Here is a 14,937-nt window from a genome sequence, read left to right as displayed (position 1 = left end):
ATTTTTCCATGTCTAATGTGGCAGTGATGATTTTTCCTGAGACCTTGGACTTTTGGGAAAGAAAATTGTATGACTCAGAACACATCACTTTTGTTCATTCTCTTCCTTCCTTCCTTCCTTCCTTCCTCTCTCTCTCTCTCTCTCTTTTTTTCTCTCTCTCTCTCTTTCTTTCTTTCTTATGGCTGTACCACGGCATATGGAAGTTCCTGGTAGGAGTCAAATTGAAGCTGCAGCTGCCAGCCTACGCCATGGCCACAGCAACACCAGATCTGAGCCATATCTGTGATCTACGCAGTAGCTTGCAGCAGTGCTAGATCCTTAACTCACTGAGAGTGAGGCCAGAGATCGAACTTGAATCCTCAGGGACACTATGTTGGGTTCTTAACTAGCTGAGCCACAGCGAGAAATCCTTATTCTTTTTCTGTAGGCTTCTGTAGCTCAGCCTTGATCAGCTGATGGTAAGAAACATCTAAGTGTAGCCTGTGGTACCTAGCCAACAGCAGTAGGCTTTGGACACACACATCTTGGCAATGTTGATGTAGCTCATGAATGTGGTTGGTTGGTAGTTTATGTTAAGTTAGCAGCTGCCTCCAACCCAAATAGAAAACAGGCCTAGTTTGTATTTAGTTCCCAAGCATGAGGTACCCATTTAGTGTTTGCTTTCTCTTTTCTTTTCTCATAGTATTTACAGCTTGGGATCATTCCTCAGCTTACTCTTGATCAGGGAGAATGTTACAAAGAAGTTCTAAAACTGGAGAATAGTTAGAGTCTAATTTTAAGTCTTAAATTCTACTTTGGACTGAATGTTTTTTAAAATAAAACTTTTCGGTATATCAATTAAGGAGATATTAGAGTTTCACCATTTCCTTTTGCAATGTGCAGATCACATAGGTAGATGTAGTGAGTTACCTGCGGTGATAATCCGAATCATTTAAAAATGTATATTCTCAATAAAAACCTGATGGTGTCTTAAAGGGGTTTGGAAACCTGGCATCTCTCGCACCTTCTACCCCCATCTGTGTAAGCATCCTGTGTCAGGTGCATCTACCTCACCTTTTACCACCATCTGCGTGCGTAAGCATCCATTGTCAGGTCACACACAGTGCTCCTCAGGCCTGTATAGGATTCAGTGTTCTGCCTTCTGAACAATGTCTCTGATTTTGCATCTCCCGTTTTTCTAACTCGAACTTTTTGCTTTACTTTTGAGGGTTTTTCCAACTTTATCTTAATGACTCATTCATTGGATTTTTTTTTTTTTGAGCTAATGAGGTTTTTAATTTCTGAAATTTCTCCTTGACTGTTTCTTTTTCAGAATATTCTATTTTAGTTTGATGTACTTTCCTTTGCAATCTAACTAGCATTTTCCTTTTAAAGTTCTCTTCTGCTTACTGAATTTTCTGTCTTGGGTGGTCTCCCTGTGCCTCCCCATCTCAGATAACTGGCGATCCTCCATCACCTGTATTTAAGAACGAGACAGCAGGAAGGCTACCTCTGATCTTCTTACACATGGACAGAGGGCCAGGCTCCCAGGTTACTTGTGTATGATCGGCCAGGGAACCTGCTCTTAAATGGGGTCCCTGGTGGAGGAATGTAAAAGATTTTTCGTTTAGTCTAAGGAACTAAGGGCCACAAAAGGTGCCCTGCTTTTCCCTGTGTAGTTTTTTCATTTTCATCTTTGGAGGCCATTCCCCCATTTTTTTGCCTGAAGGTAAGTACCTAGCTGCCATCTGTTCTATGGAGGAAGATGGGACTCATGGTCAGTCCTAAGGATTTTTTTCCTACTGTCTTTTTTCCCCCTTTAATTAATAGACTTTATTTTTAGAGCAGTTTTAGGTTTATAGTCAGTGAGCAGAAAGTACAGAGAACACCCATAGACTCCCCTCCATCAACACCCGTGGTTACCCCATTACTAACACCTTGCGTGAGTGCTGTGCGCTTATTACAACTGCTGTCTTGTTATTAAGCAAAGCCCACACTCTGTAGGTTTTGACAGGTGTGCAGTGTCACTTGGAACATGTCCCTGCCCCACTGTCGTCTGCATACATGTTTCAGGTTCCTGGGTTTCTGAAGAATCAGATAGACTCTCTCCTCAGACTGTCTTGGTTGCAGCTTTTCAGAGCATTTATTCTTCCAATGCCTCTGATTTTCAGGAACTTTTTGAATTTTTTAGACCTCGGTAATTTTTCTTTTCTTTTCTTTCTTTCTTTCTTTCTTTCTTTCTTTCTTTCTTTCTTTCTTTCTTTCTTTCTCTTTTCTTTCTTTCTTTTCTTTTCTTTTCTTTCTTTCTTTTCTTTCTTTTTCTTTCTTCTTTCTTTTTTCTTTCTTTCTTTCTTTCTTTCTTTCTTTCTTTCTTTCTTTCTTCTTTCTTTTTCTTTTCTTCTTTCTTTCTTTCTTTCTCCTTCCTCTTCCTTTCTTTCTTCCTTTCTTCTTTCTTCTTTCCTTTCTTTCTTTCTTTCTTTCTTTTTTCTTTCTTTCCCTTCTTTCTTCTTTCTTTTCCTTCTCCTTCTTTCTTCCTTTCTTCCTTTCTTTCTCTCCTTTCTTCCCTTCTCTCTCTTCTCTCTCTCTTCTCTCTTCTCTTTCTCTCTCTTTCTCTCTCTCTCTCTCTTTCCTCCTTCCCTCCTTCCTTTTTGCTTTTTAGGGCCGCACCTGTGGCATATGGAAGTTCCCAGACTAGGAATCGAATCAGAGCTACAGCTGGTGACCTACACCACAGCTCACAGCAACGCCAGGTCCTTAACCCACCGAGTGAGGCCAGGGATCGAACCTGCATCCTCATGGATACTAGCCAGATTCGTTTCCGCTGTGCCACGACGGGAACTCCCAGTGATGTCTTTCTTATTTTCTATATTTTGTAACTTTTTGTTCCTTCCTTTTAATGGGCTAACAGGGAGGTGAGGTCTGTGTGTTCAGTGCCCCCCCCCCTCCCCCGTCTTGAAGTGAAAGTCTCCTCTCCCCATAAAAGGCCTAAGAAGAATTGTAGTAGAGAAACTCATTGAATATGTTTTTTTTGGTTTTTTTGCTATTTCTTGGTCTTGGGCCGCTCCTGCGGCATATGGAGATTCCCAGGCTAGGGGTTGAATCGGAGCTGTAGCCACCAGCCTACACCAGAGCCACAGCAACTCGGGATCCGAGCCGCGTCTGCAACCTACACCACAGCTCACGGCAACGCCGGATCGGGATCGTTAACCCACTGAGCAAGGGCAGGGATCGAACCCGCAACCTCATGGTTCCTAGTCGGATTCGTTAACCACTGCGCCACGACGGGAACTCCTGAATATGTTTTTTAAGAGCCAGTTTTGTATCTAACTTAAAACGCAGTGAGGCATTTTAATTAAAATTAAAATTTATGTTTGAGATATTGTTAGATTTTTGTGCTCATAAGGAAGATACGGAGAAAGGAGGTTTTCTTTCCTTTTTTTTTAATGTACAAATCAGTATCCTTGCTTATATATTGAGTGAGATGTTGCTGTTTCAGGCCACACTATTTCAGACCTTACCTGCTCAGCAGACGGAGGCCCAGCTGGCGTCCGCCAGTCGGCAGAGCTCACAGGCCGCAGCCGATGTCATCCAGCAGCTCCTGGGGCTCTCGGACCCGGGAACAGTGGAGCCCAGCCCGCCCCAAGCTGGCCAGCAACTGGGCATCACTGTGGGCATCAACCAGGACATCTTGCAGGTGAGACCCGCTGCCCACTCTTGTCTGTGTTTGTCCACTGGGTGTCATTGTGGAGGAATAAATATTCAGGGCTTGTCAGAGTAAAGGGATCCTGATTGAAAAAAATCATATTGAGACAAAATCTGCTTATTTGATTGCTTATGGACAGTGCAGAATTTGAATGTAGAAACTATAGAAAGTTTAAAACCCTAATTTTTTTCTGTAAGTGAATTTTCTTGAAAAGAATAGGCTTTTCAGAGCTTGTATTTCTCCCCTGTTTCATTCTTTCCCAAGGTCTTGGTGTGGCTCTTGAGAGGCAGTGGCACCTCCCTCGTGGGTGTGCAGCATCTCTGCTCCTGAGGGACCAGAGGGGGAGGGCCCTCTCCCGATTCCCCTCCCCAAGTCCAGCTTTCTCCTCACCATCTTCATTCCCAGACAGATAGCCTTCCTTCCCCTCTCCCTCTAGTCAACTAATTCCCTTTCATTGAGAAATGTAAATGCTTGCCACATCGAAGTCTGGTGGCTGTGAGATGTCAGATACAGATGTAGAAGGGCTGTTTCAGCATCAAAATGCTTATAAATGACCACTTGGACTGTTGTGCTCCTGGCGGGGTAGGTCAGGCTTTATTGCGTCTTTGTAATTGATTGTGGCCGGCAGGTTCGGGCCGCGAATCTCCTAACCTCCTAGTTTTGTTCTGTCTCAGCAAGCCTTAGAAAACAGTGGGCTGTCTTCAATTCCAGCTGCAGCGCCTCCGAGCGACCCCAGCCACACCAAGGCCCCCGTGGTACAGGGGCAGAATCCGGACACACCCAGCGTCTCCAGTGAGCCGACCGAGCCTGTGGATGCCGAGCCAGAAAAAGAGCAGGAGAGCCCAGAGAGGTTGGATAAAAAAGAAAAAAAGATTATAAAGAAGAAATCCCCGTTTCTACCTGGTAACTTTAATATACTTGTAGGTTTAGATATTTTGGTTGGTCCGTTGCTGCTTTTTAAGAGGCTTGATTTGTTTGTGGAAGGTTCTGATAGTATCTACTTAAAGCATTTGTTTGTCGTCCATTGTGTTAAAACTCACTTCTTCCCTGGGTGCCCATGTCCCTGATTAGGGGCCCTTCTGGCCACCCCACCTGGCTTTGTGCATTCTCTCCCACTACTGTCCAGCCCCTCTTATCCACTCCTTTCTGCCAGTCTCGGCCCCTTCATCCCCCAGCACTGCCATCCGATGCCCCTAAAGACACTCCCCATCACTCCCAGCTTTATCTCTTGCCCCTGAGCACCCAAGACCTGCCCGACGTGCAGGCTTACATTCAGGCAGAGTTGGCTTCCTGCCGTTTCCTGAACACCTTATGTTTCCACAGGCTTTTCTGCATCATGAATGTCTTCTTCCTCACCCTCCTCTCCTGTTGACTGTCCAAACTCTGGAGGTTGGCTAAGGCCAGCTCCTGCAGCCTCCTTGTAGAATCTCTCTGAAAGGGATCTTCCTCCCCTCAGCGCCACAGATCAGAATTTTTGTGACTCCTCTAGTCGTTTGTGTTAATTGTTGCGGCTGGAATACTCCCCCTTCATTGCTGAGTACCCTGCTCAGTAGACTCTTGCACCGGGCGGGCATTACTAAATCTTCCTTGAATTAAATAGCTTCCTGCTTTTTAAGCAGAAGTGTTCCTATAAAAATATTTTTGTAGTGAATATAACTATCCTGCCCTCCCAGGTGTTTTGGGAACAAGTGCTTTCTTGCTGGAAAGCGGGGAATAACTGTCATCTTGGTTAAAGCTTCTTTCTGAGAGGGTGTTTTCTCATGGTGAACATGGGGTTATGAAATCCTTATTTCTTAACCCACAAAACATTGTGGCCCTACTCTCCTTTTCTTCTGATCTGGCCCCCGCCCCCCCGACTCTCCAAGTGAAAAATGGAGCAGTGGAATCTAAGTAGTTTATCATCTGGGTTTTCCTGGGATCCTGAGAGGCAAGCAGGAATGGAAGGGCCATTTCCACATATTTTTATTAGCCATGTGACAGCCATATAGGTCACAGGCTAGCTGTGCATCCTTGAGTATCTCCTTTTTGTGCACTGGATAAACTGAAGGAAACCCATTGTCCACGTGAAACCTTAGGGACCAGTCACTGCTGGCTGTGGTCATCGAGCTGAAACTGCAGGTGCTCTGACGTGGCTGCAGGCAGCACACGCTTCTCTAGAGCAAAGGCCAGGCCTGGCTTCTAAAGATGCTTCTTAAACTGAGGAAGGGAACCTCATCCCAGGTCATCCCATATCTCTAGGTATCAGAAACAGCTGTCTCTTTTGCGCTGAGCGTTAGATGGAGACTTTAGAATGGACTTGCAGTTATTAATCTTATTGTACTTATTTTAATGTGCAGAGTTGTAGAATTTGTAAAGATTATGTAAATTGATTTTTGAAATATTTGAATAAATGAAATACTTAGAGTACTGAGCAAGTTTATGTAGTCCTAGTAAGTTTTAGATTAAATGTGATCCTTACTACAAGTTGGAGCCAACTTTTTGTTTTTTGATCATCTTTCCTATATATATATATATATTTTTTTTCATCTCTCTGATATTGTGGTGAGAAAATTTCTGGAGACATGTTTCTATATAAAGATATTCCTTTTGATTAATACTTTATAGGGACCAGTATACTTTTAAGGTAATGACTGTTTCTGAAAATACCCCTCCAAAGATAGTTGAATACCATTTGATACCCTAGGAAGACCATGAGCAAACTGTTCTTGTCCCATAAATCGCAACGTTTCCTTAACAGTTTATAATTAACCTTAATTATCTTTCTAAATTGAACATACTCTACCATCTAAAGCCATCACTATTTGATTTATTCAGCTTTATTAGGGTGACTATTTTTAGTAGAATTTGCTTTATTTAAGAGGTATTTTATGTATGAATTAAAAATTTAACAAATGCTTTTATGTTTTATCATAAAACCTGTGACATAATAAATCATTGTGAAGTTTTAATAAAGCTTTGTTTTTTCTTGGTTTTCTTTTTTAGGGCCACATCCCTGGCACATAGAAGTTCCCAGGCTAGGGGTTGAATTGGAGTGGCAGCTACTGGCCTACACCATAGCCACAGCAACACAGGATTGGAGCTGCACCTGTGACCTATGGCAGTGCCAGATCCTTAACCCACTGAGTGAGGCCAGGGATAAAACCCGCATTCTCATGGACACTAGTTGGGTTCTTACCCACTGAGCCTGATTGGAACTCCAAGTTTTAAAGAAGTTTGAAATGTATTATTGTAGGAAAATGTTGGCTATCTAGAAATCACAGGGAAAGGTGTTTTAGAAAGCCGGTGACTTATTCCTTTAAGTATGACAATGGTATAACTGTTTTGTGTGGTAATCAATCTGAAGGCCAGGTGCTCTGGGACGAGGCCTTCTTATCACCTTGGGCTTGTACGAGCTATAGATGGTGACAGACTTTCACCACTTGAAGTACATGGGCTCTAGGAGGCTGTGGGTTTTGGATTCATCTGGTTTTCAAAAACATATTTTTTATCCCTTGCCTGCTGTTTTCAATTCTGAGTAATAACCCTTCCTTCACTTTCTTATTTTGCTGCTTGTAGTCTGCTAAGTGTTTGGAGCTCTGATAAAGGACTTTCGTACATTGATTGTGCATCCAGCAACCAATTAACCTCTGTTACTAATTGTAGCAATTTATGTGTAGATTATTTTGGGTTTTCCATGTAGAGAATCACTGTGTGTGAAGAATGACAGCTTTTTCCTTCCTGTTATATTGGCCTGGGCTTAATACAGGGTTGTGTAGAAATGTTGGTAGTGGTCTGCTTCCATCTCATTTTTGTTGTTGTTGTTTAAATTTTTATTTTTTGTCCACATCTGCCTCGTGCATATGTTCCCAGGCCGGGGATTGAAGCAGTGCCACAGCCATGACCTGAACTACAGCAGTGACAGTGCCAGATCCTTAACCTGCTGAGCTAACAGGAAGGTCCCATCTCATTTTTTTTTTTTTTGTCTTTTTGCTATTTCTTTGGGCCGCTTCCGCGGCATATGGAGGTTCCCAGGCTAGGGGTCGAATCGGAGCTATAGCCCCCGGCCTACGCCAGAGCCACAGCAACGCAGGATCCGAGCCGCGTCTGCAACCTACACCACAGCTCACGGCAACGCCGGATCATTAACCCACTGAGCAAGGGCAGGGACCGAACCCGCAACCTCATGGTTCCTAGTTGGATTTGTTAACCACTGCGCCACGACGGGAACTCCCCCATCTCATTTTCAAGAGCATGGTTTCACTATTTAATTATAGTTACTATAGGTTTTCTCATATAAAGCTCTCTTCAGCATCTGAGCTTGAAGTCCAAGATGCGAGTGTCTCTCTCGTTAGTTGTGGAACAGTAGTTACCTCTGGGTTGTGTCACCACACCTTGTTCCCTGCAAGGGCAGGAGCCTGCCTGGGACGGTGCTTGGCACATAGCTGGTGATCTCCTGGAAGGAAGGCCAGATCTTTCTGAGAAAATTGTGCTCAGGCTCTAGAATTACACGGACCCTCAGTATGTGCTGTTTTCATTAACTGGAATCTGACCATGGACAAGTCAGTTGACTAAAATGTCAGCCCTCTCATCTGAAAAGAGAGCAATGATAGGATAAATGGGAGAGAACTGAATAGTGCCTGACACGTCATAAGTACCTAATGAATGCATGTGTTTTTAAGTTACTTTTAAAGTAGGTGAAACTTCCTCATGCTGCACGATTCCAAAGACACAAGATGGAATACAGTGAGAAGTGGGAGGTCCCCTGCTCACCCTTGTCCTCATGTACTCCTCCCTCAAGCAGCTTCCATCATGGCCTTCTGTGTCTTTAAACAAGCATAAGCGTATTATTATATATGATACATTCTTGTTTTTTAGCAGGATGTGTAGCATGTTGTATGTATTTTGCAGTTTACTTTTTTTCCCCCACCTGATTTTATTTCACAAGATGCCTGAATAGTATGTCCTTTTATCGGTGAGTATTATTTATATACAAATACCAATAGGGCTTTTTTAGAACTGGTTTTGGAGGTTTAGCAAATGTTTCTAAAGTGCATATGAAAAAATACTTTTTAACCTATCAGATGAGTAAAAGGGATCCCAGACACCTTATTGAATAAGTCATACTTTCCCCGCTGAAATGCAATGCCACTTTAATCATATATTATACTCTCAAACCTTTATGGTCTTTTCTGGACTTTATTTCAGTAATTTACTTTTTTTGTCCATGTGTTGTGGTACCAAATGGTTTTAGCTTTATCATGTGCTTTTATAACTAGGATGCTTAATCCTCTTTCATTATACTTTGTTTTTTCTTTTTTTAAAGTTTTATTGAATATAGTTGATTTACAAGGTTGTGATAATTTCTGCTGTACAACAAAGTGATTCAGTTATACATATGCACGCATCCATTCTCTTTCAGATTTTTTTTCCCACATAGATCATCACAGAATATTGGGTAGAGTTCTCCATGCTGTACAGTAGGTTCCCACTGAAGTGCATCTTTTGTACTTTTTTCACAGATTTATTTTTTCATATGTACTTTAGAAACATCTGCTAAACTTCCAAAACGAGTCGTAAAAAAGTCCTATTGGTGTATTCATATGTAAGTGATTTAACCAGAGAAATGACATCTTGATAACTTTACGTCTTTATATGAAAGAATAGGGTTATTTTGGGGTTACATGAAATCATGTATGTGAACTTGTGAAAATTGTAAAGCAGTATAGAATTTAAAGAATCTTTCATTCAATGAAAAAGTAAACTAGGGTGAAAAAAAATAGGGTGTACATTTGATTTCTAGAGATCATTTTTTTTTAATCTCCATATTTTAGTAATATTTTAAAAATTTCTTCTGGATTTTGTTTGTAGATATGAAGGATGTTGATTTTTCATGTATTAAAACATGGGCCTCTTTCTGAGTTTTTGTTCTTTAGGTATACAGTCATACCACTTGTAAACAGTGATTACCTTTTCCTTTATAGTTTATACTGTGTATTTCTTTATCTTATCTAATTACATTTGCTAGTATCTCTTGAACATGATGAATTAATGGCAGTGTGATAGTGGACTTTTTCCTGACTTTAACGGATTGCTTTTAGTATTTTCCTATTAGGTCAAACATTGTGTTGATGTTTTATTCACCTCCTCCTGTTTTTAGGCAGTTTTTTAAAACTCAAAACTACATGTCAAGTTTTAGTGAAAGCTTTTTCATCTTGAAGATGATTATATGTGTTTTTTTCTTTTTTAATTTATTAATATATTTGAAGGGGAAAGCTATTGCCCAGCATCAGGAAAGGTTGCCACATGGGAATGCAGAACTGAGTTTTCCAGATCTTTCACTTTATCAAAGGGTCAGAAATCTGCCTGGGCCAAGCAAAATAAATATATGCAGGCCAGATTTAGAGACCTTCAGGGCTTCCGGTTTATATCTCTGTTCTAGTTCATTCCTAGAAATAATTACAACCTGGTGACAGTTTTGTCATCTTAGGTAATTAAAGTTGTATTTTCATTTTTGTTTGGAAAAAAATCCTGATTTAGGGAGGTGGTTTCCTAATTTTAGCTAATAGGTATTACAGTTCTCTCCCATTTTTTGGTACCTTGCTTTCTTGATTTGTCATGATGAGACCTTTAGGTAATTATTGTACTTTTTAAAATTAATTTTTATCTTTTTTTTTTGTCTTTTGTCTTTTTAGGGCCACACCCATAGCATATGGAGGTTCCCAGGCTAGGGGTCTAATCAGAGCTATAGCTGCCGGCCTATGCCACAGCCACGCCAGATCCTTAACCCACTGAGCGAGGCCATGGATCGAACCCGCAACCTCATGGTTCCTAGTCAGATTTGTTTCTGCTGAGCCATGACAGGAACTCCAACTTTTATCTATTTTTAAGCAGTCTTAAGTTTCAGATTTCCTTAATATAATCAATATTACCATAAAATAAATATATTTCTCTCACTTTTAAAACTCTTTCCCTCGTTTCCTACTCTTTTCTCCTAATGGGTTGTGTATGTTCCTCACTTTGTTCTTGTTTTTAGAAAAATATTCTTTTTCTTTTCTTTTTTTTTTTTTTTACCTAACTCCTTCCTTATGGTACTAGTCTTGCAAAGGACATTATATTTAGGAAAATACAATTTCTCTCCTTACAGATTCACTTGCACATAGGGAACATGTCTTGCATTTATTGATAATAAAGATAAGGAAATAAGAGCTTTTCTTTTTTACCTTTTCAACTATGTTTGTACAAAGTGAAATAAAGATTTACAATTTTCTGATGAATTTCATTCATAGGGCCAAAATCTTTTTGATTTCAAGTGAATTCTTTATTGTAGGTATCTATTTAATTTTTGGTGTATAAATCTAACTGAAATTTTAAAAGGTGATTCTGCCAAATTAGAAATTTGCCAATTTAGAAATTATTTTGCATGTTATATTTCCACAAATTCTACTTGTGATGTTTCTTCTGATAGGAATAGTTTTAAACCTGGTTCAAGGCTGAATAATACTATTTAGAGTTACAGAAGAATATTTCATATTTGATCATGAACTTGTTCATGTCATTTATACTGTTTCTTTGTTTTAACTATGTATCAATTCCTTTTTTACAACATAAGAACTTATCATTTCCAAATTATTTTTATTTGCCTTATTTTTTATGAGCGAGAACAAATAGGCTCTGACAATACTTACTACAACTTCATTCCTTCTCTTCATGTTCTTCGAGTTGATTTTGGAGTCATCTAATCGCATGTTCTTTAATTTGCATTTACAGCAGAGCAAGCCTGTGCTATGTCTTGATTTATGTCATAACCTGTCCAGTTAGTGCTCTCATCTCCTAGGCAATGATTTGTGTTCTCATGAGACTGTTAGCATTTTCTGCAAGATTCATTCCTAGTCCTACATAACTTCTATTATTGTGGAAATTTCACCTTTTTCCATAATTGATCATGTATCTCCTGCTGTGGCCTTCATAGGTACGGTGTGCTAAGTCCAACCCTGAAGGACATTAAAGTGCCTTGATGTTTGGCACAGTACAGCTCCTAGGCCAAGCTGGACTGTTGTGCTTCCTTCTCATGCAGGGTCGATCCGCGAGGAGAACGGAGTCCGCTGGCACGTGTGCCCGTACTGCACCAAGGAGTTCCGGAAGCCCAGCGACCTGGTGCGCCACATCCGCATCCACACCCACGAGAAGCCCTTCAAGTGCCCTCAGTGCTTCCGGGCCTTTGCGGTGAAGAGCACCCTGACCGCCCACATCAAGACGCACACGGGGATCAAGGCCTTCAAGTGCCAGTACTGCATGAAGAGCTTCTCCACGTCGGGGAGCCTCAAGGTGCACATCCGCCTGCACACAGGTGCGCGGGGCTGCCCACCTCACTCCTCCGACTGCCTGGGGTCCACAGCCCAGCGCCTTGCGTGGCCGGCTCCCCGCTGAGCGCTCCTTGCCCTTTATTTTAGCAAGTGTGATGATGGCCTTGTACGGGCAGGGCCACGGGAGGCGCTGCTGAGCAGCGTCCACGTGAGAGAGAGCCCGTGGTCTAATGAGGAGGCATTAACCTGTACCCCTCAGGAGTGGCCGGAAAAGCGCAGAGGGTGGAGAGAGAGGCCTCTGTGGGCGGCCAGATGCAGATGTAGACCAGGCGGCCCTGCTGGAGGAGGAGGAGGCAGTCACCGCCACGTGGCATTCCTCGAGATTTGCCTGGTGCGCTTTAGGCTGGGGCCATCAGTGCTGAGGCCTTAGGACGTGAGGGGAACCATCATACCTACTCTGCCTTTGAGGTACTTTCTAATCAGTACTAAGGCCCCAAAACTTTCATATTCGGGCTCCAATTTTGTTTATAAAAGCTTTACTAAGATATAATTCACAGACCATAAAATGTACTCTTTAAGAAGAAAAAATACCATCTGATGTCACTTATATGGAATCTAAACTATGATACAAATGAACCTGTCTATGGAACAGACTTGCACACAAGGAGGACAGATTTGTAGCAGCCAAGGGGGAGGGGGTGGGGAAGGATGGAACCGGGAGGTTGGGGTTGGCAGATGTGAGCTATTACTATTACACCAGAGGGGTTAAACAGTAAGGTCCTACTGGGTAGCACAGGAACTATGTTCAGTGTCCTCTGATAAACCATAGTGGAAAAGACTATAAAAAAGAATATATATATATTCAGTTTGCTGTACAGCAGAAACTAACACAACGTTAATTTAAAAATTCACTCTTTTAGAGCATACAATTCAGAATTGTGCAACCCATGCACTATCTGACGTTGAGACATTTTTCCAAGTGAAAATGGAAAGGACATCTTGTACCCATCCATTCGCAGTAACGACTGCCCCCCAGCCAGTCCCTTGGGTCTCCTGGGCTGAGCTGACCATGTCGATGAATATTTGAAAAAGCTGATATAAGCCCATCTTGATATGTCTTTCTTTGGAATCTGCATTTCCTTTTTTTTTTTTTTTTTGGTCTTTTTGCCTTTTCTAGGGCCGCTCTCACAGCATATGGATGTTCCCAGGCTATGGGTCTAATCGGAGCTGTAGCTGCCAGCCTATACCAGAGCCACAGCAACACGGGATCAGAGCTGTGTCTGCAACCTACACCACAGCTCACGGCAACGCCAGATCCTTAACCCACTGAGCAAGGCCAGGGATCGAACTCACAACCTCATGGTTCCTAGTCAGATTCGTTAACCACTGAGCCACAATGGGAACTCCTGGAATCTGCATTTTCATTTGCCAATAAAATTTCCTTTTCCCTCTTTAAATTTTTACTTTTTTAATCTGAAGGAAATTTCCTTCAGTAAAGGGAAGTTGTAGTAGAGGATTGTTAAGAGGAGGTTAATACTGTCTGTAGCAGCAGCAGGAGCATTGTTATTATTTACAATCAGTAACAACCACCATTTACTGCCAGTTTACTAAATGCTGGGAACCACTAGGTGCTGTTTAAACACATGTCTGGAATCCCAGCACCAAACCTAGGGACCATGTACTCTTTTAGTTACAGATGGTAGCTGATCTGAGACAGGGTAGTTTTACACATGTGAGTGTCTCGAGGACTGCTAGTTATTTGAACATCCATTTTACCCTTGTGGGCTTTCTCCTAAAAATCGTAAATGCTCTTTTTTTACTTAAAATGTTGTTTTCACATGCCTTAACATCTGTAATCTGCACTAAATGCAAATAAGAGAAAATCACTCTATAATAGCCATGAAATTATATATATAGTGTGAAATGACAAACTGAATATTCAAATCAGTATTAAAATACCAAAATTTTACATTGTCATTGACTGAGGTGTGTTTTCTTGAAATAATTCTACAGTGTACTTTTCTCTTTATTAGGAGTCAGACCTTTTGCTTGTCCTCACTGTGACAAGAAGTTTCGAACCTCAGGCCACAGGAAGACCCACATCGCTTCCCACTTTAAACACACGGAGTTAAGGAAGATGCGACACCAGCGTAAACCTGCAAAGGTTCGTGTTGGCAAGGCGAACGTTCCAGTCCCCGATATTCCTTTGCAGGAGCCAATTCTCATAACAGACGTAGGTAAGATTCTCTTCCTTGGGTACTTTGCAAAGGGCATATGACTATGTGGTCCACAAAGTGAAATAGGTGTATGTGAGATGTCAGAGTTATCACCATTGTCGTGCTTTATGGGCCAGTATGTTCCACAGTCAAGCGAAAGTCCTAGTTCTGTCTCCACTGCTGTGCAGACTATGTTCATGGTAAAAGGGAAGTGGTTTACAGGTGACGCTGTTTGTGTGAGTCCCCACTGAGGGGTACTTTGTGCCTCGTGGGCCTGTTAGGGGACAGGTGTTCTGAGATGAGCGCACAGAGCACTGGCTCCTTTGCACCAAGTATCCCTGTGTCCTGTGTGACAGGTCCTTATCTGGGCTGCTTTAACCTTTGGATTAAAAAGAAAATCTGGGAGTTCTCATTGCGGCTTAGTGGCTTGAGAACCCAACATAGTGTCTGCGAGGATGCAGCTTCCATCCCTGGCTTTACTCAGTGGGTTAAGGATCTGGTATTACCACAAGCTGTGGTGTAGGTTGCTGATGTGGCTGGGATCCAGGTGTTGCTGTGACTGAGGTGTTGGCCGCAGCCGCAGTTATGATTTGACCTTTGGCCCAGGAACTTCCATAGGCCACAAGTATGGCCAGAAAAAGAAGAGAACAGAAAAAATCTGCGAGCTCAGATTCTAAAAAGTTCTTTTGAGGCTCAGTCTTGTTATAATCAAGGTAAATTATTATTTTGTTAACTATCCGAAAAGAAAACACTGCTT

General features: G+C 41.9%; 1 protein-coding gene across 8 annotated transcripts in view; it reads left to right on the top strand.

Moving 5' to 3' along the window:
* The window catches only part of ZNF236 (zinc finger protein 236), a 91,966-nt gene that overhangs the window by 28,118 nt on the left and 48,911 nt on the right, over positions 1 to 14,937 (top strand). For all 8 annotated transcript variants that reach the window (XR_007133135.1, XM_047766929.1, XM_047766934.1 and 5 more), the window contains 4 exons: positions 3,476 to 3,673; positions 4,357 to 4,585; positions 11,736 to 12,008; positions 13,998 to 14,201. Coding sequence is in view for 7 of the 8 variants with exons in the window: in XM_047766929.1 (XP_047622885.1) it covers positions 3,476 to 3,673; positions 4,357 to 4,585; positions 11,736 to 12,008; positions 13,998 to 14,201 (904 nt within the window). In the remaining variant the exon portion in view is untranslated. The remainder of the gene's footprint in view (positions 1 to 3,475; positions 3,674 to 4,356; positions 4,586 to 11,735; positions 12,009 to 13,997; positions 14,202 to 14,937) is intronic.

This window comes from Phacochoerus africanus, chromosome 2, assembly GCF_016906955.1.
Source record: "Phacochoerus africanus isolate WHEZ1 chromosome 2, ROS_Pafr_v1, whole genome shotgun sequence".
In the NCBI taxonomy this organism is placed as follows: domain Eukaryota; kingdom Metazoa; phylum Chordata; class Mammalia; order Artiodactyla; family Suidae; genus Phacochoerus; species Phacochoerus africanus.
The sequence above is the reverse complement of the archived record's forward strand: the minus strand, read 5'-3'. Positions and strand labels throughout refer to the sequence as shown.